A 13,488-nucleotide genomic window follows, 5' to 3' on the forward strand; every position below is an offset into this window, starting at 1 on the left:
ATTTATAAATGCAGTAGTTTACAGATAATACATCAGCAAACAAGTCTATATTTTTTTCAGATTTTTAACTTCGCTATTTAATATAGTAATTTTGCTTTGAAAAAGAAACGATTAAAAAAATAGGCCAAATTTTAAATTTATTTGTGATAGATCTAAAGTAATAAAAAGTGTTGTATTTCGTCTTTCAAATGCGCCAAACCGCAAATCTCAATTATATGTAGACACAGAGTTCCAAGCGAGTTTATGTAACAGTGCGCGCATAATTTGCGTAACTTCAAATAGTCATAACTACACAAATAATTAATAATTGTGAAAATAAAACAATACGGGTCTCCTTATTTGATGTCTGGAATTCATGAAAAAAAATTCGACCATTTCTGAGAAGGTCGTGTTTTATTGCTGTGCGATTTGACGTGGAATGACTCAATAGTGGCAATTTTTGAAAACCTAAATTTACGCAACTTAAAATTACAAATTAAAAGTATAAAATTTTAGAGATCTACCTAGAATTGCTCAGAAAATTGAAATTTCACCTCAGTATAACCTTAATAGGGTTTTACTTTCTACGGTCTCTTTATTTTCCAATCGAGCCAAACAATACAATCTTGTCTCAAGAATGAATTCAGAACTTTCACAAATGTATTATGTCATTCTTGCAAATAACAATTAGGCTTAAATTCAGAAATGCTTGGTTTGAAATGGAGAAGATGGTAAAAATTTGACAACTGATGCTAATTGGTACGTAATTTTCATTCGTTTTATGTAGAAATATCATTGCTGAAACAACTTAAATTCTAGATTAGATTTATAAAAATATTTTGGGGCCCAAATTTTGAAAAAAATAAATATCAAAATACAGTCAGTCATTAATCTCACAATATATGGCTGCTTAGGTAGCTGATCGTTCCTTTTTATATTTATAGTCATTTCTTTTCCTTTTTCCTTATTTATTTCACCTTGTCACAGAGAAAACAAATGTGCGCTTTTTTCAGTTCTCTGTGAACAGTTCTGAACACAGCAGCATTGCATTTTTTCGCACTTACATTACATTCTTTCCCTATACAACTGTATCCTGCATAGTGCGCGCTGTAATAACAATGGCGGATTTGTCGGCATTTGCCGGCGCAAAGGATTGCGATACTCTGGATATCCACGGACTCTGATTTCGCACTCACTGCAATGCTGCTAGTATACAGCTGTCCGCTATTATTATAGTAAGATATTTGCTTACATGATAGGGCCTACCTGTAAAACTAATTTAATTGGTTAATTATTTATAAAATAACAATTAAATGTTAATATATACAATTTATATAATTATATTTACTTATTAATAGTAAGTCAACTACACTGCTCAAAAAAGTCTGAAGGACAATATTTGTATTCTGTTTCTTGCGTATTTTGTGCTACATTTCTGGTAGTGGCAATAATGAGATACATATTCAATGATGTCATGATAACGTTAACAGTGGTCAATTGTTTATTTTGTTGATTTTATCCTTTGGTTATTAATGTTGAAGGTGTTTCATACAAAATCTGATTACTAAATCATGGAATGTTATCTCAAAACTTCTGACATGTTCGAAGCTGTAGGAATGATAGAAGATGGCGTAAGTCAGTCTGATGTTGCTCAAGTGTTGAACACATCTCAGAGTGTTATTAATAGGCTGCGTATTTATATGCAATGAAAATCGTGAAAATATGTATGCAAATATGTTAAAAAAATTAAGAAATTATGCAGTAAAACTTGAAAATATGCAGTCAAAAGTATTTTATTTTACAACAATAAAGTAATGACTCAATAAGTTTCGTCCAAATATTGGAGGATGTAAATTTGTAAAAACATTAAACTTCATTGCTTATTGGTATTACAACAGATTACAATATATTTCTCCAAATTTTCAGATGTAAATCTCTTTCGGTTATCAGCAAGTATGTTCTTATAAACAGAGAATGTTCTTTCAACTTCACATGAATTTAGGTACAGTACAATACTTAAAAGCTGCTATTTCTTTAGGTGTGTAATTCGGAACAGTCTGAGGCTGACCTTGTAGAATTCCACTAATCCTTTTCACTGTTTCCAAACCTGGATTTCGTTCCTCAGTTTTCTTCATCTTCTCTGTTAGAATTCTCCCCAGTGACCCTGGTAATTTGTTGAAAGATGTTGTGACAGTGTTCAACAAACTCACTGCAATAGTCAGCTGAAGACCTCGTTCCTCAAGTTTGGTTATTGTTTCAGGAAGTGTCTTGATATGTGCACCTATGTACGAAAGTTCACTTTGAATTCCTACATCATCTGCTACCAATATTGCTGAATTAATACAGGCCGCATCTTCTGGATTCAGTAAATGAAGCACCTAAGAACAAACATATAACTTAATAAATTAATTATGAAGAAAATAAGGACCATTGTAGGCGTGCCTCCTAGTATTAAAATCTAGTATTTCAATATATTCAAGAAATGTATTATTGAAATTCAATAAAAATAAATTTATGTTTATCTAGTAAACAAGGAAAATGTAAACTAAATACAGTGTAATGCATAAAAACCCTTACTATTTAGTTTATTTATATAATTTATCTATTTAAATTATAGAAATGTACTTACAGTGAAACTTGGATCTATGCATCAATGAAAAACACAAATATTTAAACTTAAATTAGATAACTGGAAGACCCAAAAATAGGTGGCACGAGACTGTAACAGACCCACAAGGGTCTAATACATGATGGCGAATAATGGTGATAACTCAGAATACCAATCTTCTTAATATCTTCAATATACGAACAGTAGTAGAGAGCAGCATTGATCCAGGTTCCCCATCTAGTTAATACAGGCTCTGTTGGAAGGGGAATTTCTGGTAGTTCTTCGTTGAATAGTGCTCCTTGCCGGAGCCTTTACAAACACCTTTTTAACCGAAGAAATCAAATTATTAGCCTTAGGATGCTGTGAACGAATCTCTTCAGCAGCACGATGTAGGCCGTGGACAATGCAAGTAATGTGGATCATTTTTGGGTAGAAAACTTGAACTGCTTGCAGCATATATGCTGCACTGTCAGTTAAGAATGCCAAGAATCTCTCTTCATGTTCTTTGGTTGGCCAGAGTAAACCTAAAAACAAATTAAAATTTACACTCAAGTCATTCTCTGATATCTCTATTTTTTCAGTCATTTTCAGGGTAATATACTTATGCAATGCATCTCTCATTGTCGTTGCAATGGCAGCATGATTGGTTTTTTCTAAGACAGTGCACATAGTCAGATGAGGAGATCCAGCATCTATGGAGTCCATTTTCCCCACAACTACATTAGCTACATACCTCCCAAAGGAGTTTGTAGTTTCATCCACGGAAACCCAAATAAATGAATCTCCTATGTTGTTTCTGATTTCTTGGAGTACCTAAAATATAATTTATTTTTAATAGCTATCAAAACAACTATTTTAAAGTACACATCAATTACACAAATGTTTTAAGCAATTAACTTTAATAAACATTATTAAATAACTGAATTTACTTTTTCATACAGTGGATCCAAGTAATTATTTTTCAATGTGGACTTGCCAGGAATGTGCCTTTTAGTGTATTTCTGCAAAATTCCGCCAAGTAATGGATTGTCCAATTTCCCCCAAGGTATATTAGCTGCTACTAGGGCTTCACAGAGGTTCGCACTAAATGGATAATTTTCATTTTGTTTTAGATTCAAATTAAGCAAAGGCTGACACTTATTTTTCGTTGCATTATTTATATGAGACGCAGTCTGCAAATTCTGATCCAGTTGGAACTTTTTTGTGCAGTTCACATATTAATTAAAACATTATTAAACTTTAAAATACGCAACTGCATGTAATATAATGTGTAATGTGTCTTTGTAAATAAAATAATTAAAAGTGTTTGTGGATAAATATTTTTAAAAAGTGCAAAAGCTTATTTTCTTGGAACAAACTTGACAATATATACGATTTCCGTCTGATATTAAAGTCTTCTCTCCATCAATCCAGCTTTTCAGAAGAGTACTACTTGAACTTTTGTCTTGAGGCATAACGAATATTACAACAAACCACCATGAAACACACGAACGAATAAATGCATGGAATGTTGGCGGCCAGTTTGAATTTTGCTGTTAAAATATAAACCAATTCATTCTATTGCTGAAAGGAAATACTGTCAGCCCACTCTAGTTTTAAAGAGGTGACGTGCTGCTTAACAATGTAGTCTGTGCTAATGAAGTAGACATTGTCGAGTGAGATGAGGAATGAAAGTATTGTTTTCTCGCAGTTTATATTTTTACAGAAAATATTTATTTCTGTATTAAGTTAGTATAAATATGCAAATATATGCTCTGAAAGCATAAACATGCCATAACGTTACAAATATGCTCAAATATGCACAATAAAATTCTGCATACTAATTGCAAACAACGAGAAAGATATTTGTTTTGTGTGCATATCGTCAATTTTAAGGTTTCCTTTACCAAGATACAGGTGAAGTTTCAGAAAGACATTGAGGCCAAGGAAGGAAAATAATAGAATGCCAGGATATATTTCTGGTTCTACATACTAATTGTAATCAGAATATCACTGCCAGGCAACTCATGCCTGTCCTCCATAGCACTCATGAAGCTGGTAGTGGTAGTCGTGGTGGTGGTAGTGGATTAGATTAATATCAAGGCATCAGAGTAACGGAGGTGTGAATAGAGAAATTATTTGATGGTGGAAATAAGTTATCATAATAAATAGCGAACTGAATAACAAATCGGCTATAGAAGTGAATTGGTATAAACAGTAAGGTATATGGAATACGAATCCGAATGCTATGGTACTGCTTACATGGAACTCTTCATTGAACACCTGAAGAGAAGAGAAGCAAAGAGAAGAGAGATAGACCCAGACTTCTACACTACCAACGCAATGTTGGAGAGAAACTGGACCAAAGAAAATCAGAAACAAAGACACGTCCTAACATGCCTCACCATCCACGGTTTCCATCACAAAATATGATGTGACAAGTCATATAATTCCAGTGATAGTTTCGTATGTAAGATAAGATAAGATAATAACTGCCTCCCATTGGAGGTAGCCCAGAAGGACTCAGTATACTCTCCTACATGAACTTTACAATATTAAATGTTTACATAAATTTTGTAGAAAGAAAATTAAAATAAACATATATGAATATAAAGTGAATAAAACAAATTAAACAGAGTGAATATGATGACTCAGAATTTGGCAAGAGCGTTTCAAAACTGAAGTTATGATGTCAGCAGTAAGTGTCTGTGGTAATTCAAAAGTCTTCCTGAAGCTTCCAAAGAACTTGGGAATCACACCACAAGCTCCAATAAGAAGACCAATCACCTCAATGTCTTCAAGCTGGTATTTTGCTTTGAAGTAATCAACTGTTGGCAGATAAATGTTGATCTTTTCTTTATTGACATCCTCCGGCTGTGTAGTTAGATGTGACAGATATCACATAACAATGTGTCATAACAGACTAAGAACATTGAGTGACTATAGTAGAAACTAAACTTCGGTGCCCATTCGGGCGATCATTTCCTTATTATATATAACAAATGAAAGGTAGGATAAGTATTAAATAGACGATGGACTGAGCAGCAACAAGAGAGATAGCTAATGGGAATAGGGTAACTTTAATAAGTGTACTGCAAAGAAATGTTATTTTTAATGATTGTTAATGGTGGCATCGTATACATGAACATATGAGATGCACTATTACATGCAAGAAATGATGTGACGAAATATATATCATATCATATTTTTGTTTTATTTCGTTAAAATGTTTCCTCCATTTTACTGAATTTGCAACACTTTCAGTTACTGTTTAGATTTAAAGGCTAAAAATGAAACAGAATCACTTAAACTTTATTTAATTTGTTTGTTAGATAAAATTAGGTACCGGTAAGTTAATATCAGTTTTACTGTTATTAATTATGAACTATTGTTAAAACAAAATAATATACTTGTTCCTTAGATGTTTTTTGAGCAGTGTGCATTTAGATTATTCTCATCATGCTGAGACAGAGGATGATACAAGTCCAACTTTAAGAAATGGCAAATCATATTGCGAATTACTTCAGTGAATGTTTATTTCTTTTCAATTGAAATATTTTGACAAGTTGAAAGCTTTTTAAAGAATAAAACTACATTGTGTGATCTTACATCACTCTTCAGTTTTCTCAGAGCAGTTCTGGAGTTAGGCCAGAGCAAGTATACACTTGCTGCAAACTTATGAGCTTCATTAATCAAGTATTATGATAATAGTAATGTAATATGAAATACATCCCTTTTTCACCTCACAATATTTTTATGAAACAGAATCATGGAATTAGACCTTGAAACTGAAACAGATCTGATAAACACTACACTGTGTTTAGATGTAGTGAAAGGTTTAATTTAAACAAGGCATATTTTACTTATTTTTAAAATTTAACATAATATCCTAGTTATTATCTTCTAAATTGTCGAATGTTGTTGTCTGTAAATTTATGACTTTAATTGTATAAGAAATATCATCTTTAATAGTAAATAGAAGTGAATCTGAAAATATGTTTTTACAGTTATTTGATGTCTTGAAACGTGAGCATCCAGAGAATCTGGAAAAGATTATACCAATAACTGGCGATTGTATGGAATTGGGTCTTGGCTTGTCTGATCATGATCGTCAAATGCTGGAAGAAAACGTGTCTGTTGTGTTTCACTCAGCTGCCAGTGTTAGATTTGATGATACCTTAAAGAACGCTACCCTCTTGAATACAAGAGGTGCTAGAGAACTTATGTTACTTGTAAGAAATATGAAGAACTTGAAGGTGAGTTTCACTTTTACATATTTTTAAGTTTAAATATAATATTTAGTTAAGCAAAATTAGATAATCATTTATATTCTGAAGTTATGTCATTGTGGTCATCATCATCATCCTTTTTTATATTTGCATTATCATTATCATGTTGAAATTTAATTAATTTTATAGATGTTCTCAATAATATTGTAAGATTCAGATTTGTGAAGAAGTGAATGACTTAAGGTGAAAGAGATGCCTAGATATGTATACAATGATGTATTATTATTTTTTGTAGGTCTTAGTTCATATATCAACTTCTTATGCTAACTGCGACAAAAGTGTTATTGAAGAGATCATTTATCCACCTCATGCTGACTGGGAGGAGATGATCAACATAGTAGAGAATACTGATGAACACATTCTTGATATTTTGACACCAAAGTAAGAGATTTTCTTTTGAAAAGTCTTTAATGTGCTATTCATGTATGATGTCAAGGGATATTAAAAAGTTTTGCACATGACTATTCTGTTGAAAGAAGCAAAACAACAGCTTTTCGAGGTAATTTTGAATACGACCCTGTAAATTTTTTAGTAACTCGAATTTTAATATCCTCTTCTTCAAAAATGTATCTCTTCTTGACAAACTTCCATAGGATAAGACTGATAATGGTGTCCCAAATCTTGTGGAATAAGAAGAAAATTTGTTGCAGAGTTTGGAAATGATGTGGCTAGTTGTGCTATTTTATAAACTTTCTCATTGCCTCTAATGCCAGCATGTCCGGGGGTCCAAAGAAACTGCAAGTGCATATGTGATTGTCGCATTTTATTTATAAGAGATTTTACGAGAATTATATATATATATTTTGTGTGGTATCAGAGTATGGTTTTAGTAATGCTTGTGCTTTTACTGTCCGTGCATATTATAGTATGTGAATATTTAAATTTTTGAACGTCCTTCAAAGCATTATATATGGCTAGGATCTCGGCGGTGAATATAGGTGTCTTATTGAGGAATCAAATTCCCTTGAGGAAGTTATTACTGGAATTATAGAAGGCTGCTCCAACAAGTTCCTTTTTCTTAGAACCGTCTGTGAAATAAATATACTTGGGCGCAGAACCTCGAGAAAAAGTTTGAAGATATTCCTGCCATTCTGGGGCGATGCAGTTTTTCACTTTTGGGTAAAAGAGGTATCAACTATTGCTTCTTCAATTTCTTAGTGATCTGTAAGATAACAGGGAAAGGTGGGGGTTTTGTAGAGATTGGGATGTTGTAAGAAAGCAGAAAAACATTTTAAAAGAAGGATATTTTAAGTGATCCTGTTCGCAGGTTGGAAATATGATATCTCTGATAAAAGTTTGAGTTTATGAAATGATGGGATAGAAGTGTGTGAGTCACGAATTTGGTTGCCAGTTGAAATTCACGATGTCTTTTGCTAAAGAATGGAAAAGTATTTTCCACCTTGATATATGCCAGGTTGCCATTGATGCTGAAGATTTTTTTATAATGATTGTAGAAAAGTTGTTTTCTCCAGGTATTAAAATATGACGTATAAGAGTCATTTTGTAGTAAGGATCCGTACTCCAATCTTGTCAGTATTAAGGGATATAAGGAATGGAAAAGAACATTGTGTTCTATCCCCCATGATTTATTGGAAATACATATTAATAATTTCTTGATATTGTTCACTTTCTGAATAATCTTCTCCATATGTTGTTTTCCCGATAGACGGTAGTCGAGCATCATGCCTAGAAATATAGCTAGCTGTCTTCTGAAATGTAATGATATTATTAATGCAAATGTCTCGATAATCCATGTTGAATCTTTCGTACACTACTTTTAACACTTGAATGTAAATAATTGATTAAATGGCGATCTTACTTGTGTTAATTATGTAAGCATGTGCGGCCTAGGCTCTGAGAATGGTGTCGAATAACACCGAAACAGCTGTAAGCCGCACATGCTTACATAATTAACACAAGTAAGATCGCCATTTAATCAATTATTTGAAAATGTCTCGTTTATAATATGTAGAACCTTTCTTGAAAATTATAAACCGCGATATTGCAGTATTAATCTTGAGATCTTTAACAAGTAGATGGTTAATAATTCGATTGCACTGTGAATATTATCTGATATTTGTATGTGATTGCATGATACATATAAAACAATATCATCTGCATACTGAAATATCCTTAATGAAGTGTTGTTTGAAAGGTTTAGATTTCCAACATATAATGTATAAAGTAAAGGACTGATGGAGGACCCTTGTGGAATTTCCAGTGAAGAATATCGTTGTTGGTTGTTGTTATATTTGGGTGCCAAGGAGACCAGTCTATTACACATCAGGTCGTATATACGTTTGATAAGTGTGAACAGACTGTATTACTGGAAGTAAGTCATTGTTATAATATTACAAAGCTTCAACAGTATTTCGTTTTTTTTCTGTTGGGCGTTGGGGGGATTTTTAACCCCCAAAAATCTCCCCTCGCTACGCCAGTGATTTAAGTGTAACCTAAGTAGACCTGCTACTAAGTGTTTTCAATGTCAATGAAAAATTCCAAAATATTAATTTGAAAACTAAAAAGAAGATCATAAATGCTGCATCTATGATCATTTAAATTCATGGCTATAAAGTGAATCTTGGGAAAATGTATACGATACCAGTACCACTGACATTAATAGTAAATTTAATGTATTTTGCACTACATTTACGAATTATTTCAATGAGTGTTTTCCAGTCGAGGTTGTAAAAAAAATTCAAAAGCAAAAACTTGTGGATAATCCAGGGAATTAAAATATTATAAGAACTACTGTGAAATTCTATTAAAAGTCATAAAACAGGCAAAAAGAATTCATCTGAATAAAAAAAATGCAAAATTCAGATAACTTAATTAAAACTATTTGGGATATTATTAAAAAATGAAACTTGTCGGTACCCAAAGAATGAAAATATAGGCCTACCCTATATTAAATCAATGATTATAAAGTGTAGGAGTCAAAATCTATTGCAAAGTATTTTAACTACTTCTATATAAATACTATTGAAACTTAAACATTCAAGATTTTGCAGATGATGCTGCAATTGCTTATTAAACAGATGCATTAATACTGAATTTCGAGGTCTCAAATTTATTCCCACTACCGCAGCAGAAATCATTCATGTGATAAAATATTTAAAAACAAAGAATTCGTCTTGTTACGATGAAATACCAAGTAAAGTTCTAAAAACCTATTTCGAAAAAATATATCCTCTATTAAGCTATTTATGTAATTTGTTGTCAATGCAATGTGTTATATTCCCTGGAAGACTGAAATATTACTCAATAGTAAAGCTGATCTACAAGAAGAAAGATAAATGTATTATTGCTAGTTGCAGACCCATATCATTATTAACAACATTCTCAAAAGTGTTTGAGAAAGTTACGTATAATACGTTATATCATTATTTGGAATCCAACAATATATTAGTTTTAGAGCAGTTTGGATTTATAAAACAAAAATCGACAGAGAACGCTGCTCTTAGGTTGGTGGATTAAGTACTGAATTGTTTAAATTCGAAATTACATGTCGGAGAGATGTTTTGTGACCTGGCTAAAGCATTTGACTGTGTAAATCACAATTTATTATTAGTAAAAAAATTGAAGTTTTATGGTATGAAAGATGAGACCTTGGATTGGTTTACATCTTACTTATCAAATAAAAAATAAAAGTGGAAATAAATATATCAAATAGTCACAAAGTTCTTACTCAGAATTTAGAAATATTAAACATGGAGTTCCCCTGGGGTCCATTTTAGGTCCATTAGTGTTTCTAATTTATATTAATGATTTAGCCTTAACCATAAGTAATTTAGCCTAGCCCATGTAATTTTATTTGCAAATAATACAAGTGTGATTGTCTCAAGTAAACAATACGATTAGTTTCTAAACACTTATAATATAGTGTTGAAGGTAATGGATGAATGGTTTCGTACAAATAAACTATCACTTAATATTGATAAAGCCAGTGTAATCAAATTTAATACACAATAGTGGTCGGTTTTCCTACAACATTAGATTAAATGGAGCTGATCTCAAAGAATCTATAACGCAAAGTTTCTTGGTTTGGAGTTGGATAATCACTTGAACTGAGAATAACACATAGAATATATTACTCCTAAATTGAGCTCTGTCTGTTATGCATTAAGATCCTTATCCTCTATTGGCGAATAAATACACTTAAAATGTCATACTTTGCATATTTTCATTCTATAATGAAATATGGATTAATATTCTGGGGCAACTCATCTGAAGCTAAACACATATTTGTTTTACAAAAGAAAGCTATAAGGATAATGGCTGGTGTGCATAAAAGGACATCATGTAAAACATTTTTCCAAAATTTAGAGATCTTGACTTTGCCTTGTGAGTACATTCTTTCCCTAATGATATTTTATATAAAAAACCAAGATACATTTAGTACAAATAAAAATATTCATAACTTTAATACAAAATACAAATCAGATCTCCATATACTCTCTGTTAATCTAAGATGTTATAAAAAAAAGGAGTTTACTATTCATGTATTACGGTCTTCAATGCACTGCCTAATTATCTTAAAGATTTGGAGGGTCATGAGAAGAAGTTCAGAACAAAATTAACAAAATTTCTACATACTCATACCTTGTACACAACTGATGAATTTTTTTGCTTGTAAATTGAGTTAATCTACGTGCTGTGTAATTATTGTACAATTTTACTAGCTCAACTGGTGAATTGTGTATGATGTAAATTGAATTAATCTGCTCGCTATATACAGTATATTGTATATTTTATATATAGCTCAACTGATAAATTGTTTATAATTGTAAATTGAGAATTAATCTTCTTGCTGTGTATTGCATATTTTTGTAGAGCTCAACTGATATATTATTATATAATGTTTGTAAATTGAATTAGCTCAACTGATATATATTGTTTATGCTGGTAAATTGAATTGGTCTGCTTGTTATGTATTGTATACTTTTGTATAGTTAATTGATTGAATTGTATATGCTTGTAAATTGAATTAATCTGCTGTGTATAGTGTTGTGGAATAGTTACACTGCTTGCTATGTATACCGTAGTTCAGCTACCGTCAAATGGGGAAACTTGGAACATTATCATAGGGTATTTTCGTTTTGTCACAGTGGCAACATTATCTTCACTTGTTACTTTGTTGTGGAGCACATTGGTTCTATTACAGTTTGGTGTTACTGTGACAAAACGAAAATACCCTATGATAATGTTCCATGTTAAAATACTGTTCCAAGTTTGTCCATTTGACGGTACTTATTATACCAGTATATATTGTACGTTCTTGTAGAGACATCAGTATAGCTTGGTCGGCAGACTCGTCTGTTGATACGGAGCTGTGCTTGGACTTGAGTTAGATTCCTGTTTGGTTGATTACCTGGTTGGGTTATACCGAGGTTTTCCCCAACCGTAAGGTAAATGTCAGGTAATCTATAGCGAATCCTCGGCCTCACATCATCTCGCCAAGAAATTGTGTAATTCTTGACTTGTTCCACATCTTAAAGCTTCGATGCTGATGTAAGATCTATGGAATACAATAAATGGGAAAAGAAAGAAAGAAATAAATAGGCCTACTGTTTCTTTTTAAATTGACACAATTTCGATAAGTATAGTTTTTATTTATATTGGTAGGGAGTTATAATATTTAGAGCATGCATATAATACATATGAAATGCCATACCAATTATTTCATATTTGGTAGAATTTGGTGTTGTCAGTTTTGTCATTTTTTGTGATTATGAATTTCGAGGTTAAGTTTGAATTTGAGATTTAAGTAAGTTTATTTAATATTTTATACGCAAAAATTATTATTAGTACCTACATACTGCTACGGTAATGATGTTTTCGAGGTAAAGCTGCATCAGTCCAGATGCCAAAGAATTTAACTTCTGTTATATGTAATTTAGAAGATTATTAGTGATTTTAATTGCAGGATTTTGGGGAAACTTCCGAACACATATGTTTTCACCAAATCAATGTCGGAACATGTTGTCAAAGACCTTGGAAAAGATATGCCAATAGTAATATTCAGACCATCCATAGGTAAGGACATTGTACTGCATGATTGTAGCTTCAAAACTTCAACACTTTCAATTGAAAAAAGTATAAATATCACATTATAGTATGTTAGAATGTTACATAGAGTTTAAAAGGAAATAATCTACAGTTTTGAAGTTGCAAATGCCAAAATGTAACTCACATAAATATACATAGGCCTATTCACTGTTGTGTTGGATGTAGGCCTACCGTATAGGCATAATACTAATCAATAGAAAGTGTTGCATTTTATTTTCAGTTTTCACTAGGGCTCTCAGACGTCCAGATTTTGGAAGAAGAATACCAATTTTGAGACCCTTGTCCCATGTCACGCCTATATGCCTTGGGATATATATTTGTTCCGCATTTATAAATGTTGTTTTTTTATTTCCTTCATTTTCGTTGTGATCGTATGAGTTGGCAACTTTAATAATATTATTTATAAAACACTCTCTCATGAACTATTTTGAAAATATTTCCTCACTACAGAGGTGACAAACATAACATAATAATTACGGTATCATTGTTAAGACTGAAAGTGCCATGTACCATAATATATGATACCTACCTATGCAAACATATTATATTGTAATTTCAAGATTT

The 13,488-nt window shown here is 31.9% G+C and overlaps 1 protein-coding gene across 2 annotated transcripts in view; it reads left to right on the forward strand.

Moving 5' to 3' along the window:
• The window catches only part of LOC138706158 (fatty acyl-CoA reductase 1-like), an 87,258-nt gene that overhangs the window by 45,919 nt on the left and 27,851 nt on the right, over window positions 1-13,488 (forward strand). For both annotated transcript variants that reach the window (XM_069835149.1, XM_069835148.1), the window contains exons 3-5: window positions 6,574-6,822; window positions 7,091-7,236; window positions 12,782-12,891. In XM_069835149.1, coding sequence (XP_069691250.1) covers window positions 6,574-6,822; window positions 7,091-7,236; window positions 12,782-12,891 — 505 coding nt within the window. The remainder of the gene's footprint in view (window positions 1-6,573; window positions 6,823-7,090; window positions 7,237-12,781; window positions 12,892-13,488) is intronic.

The sequence above is a fragment of the Periplaneta americana genome, chromosome 9 (genome assembly GCF_040183065.1).
Source record: "Periplaneta americana isolate PAMFEO1 chromosome 9, P.americana_PAMFEO1_priV1, whole genome shotgun sequence".
NCBI lineage: Eukaryota > Metazoa > Arthropoda > Insecta > Blattodea > Blattidae > Periplaneta > Periplaneta americana.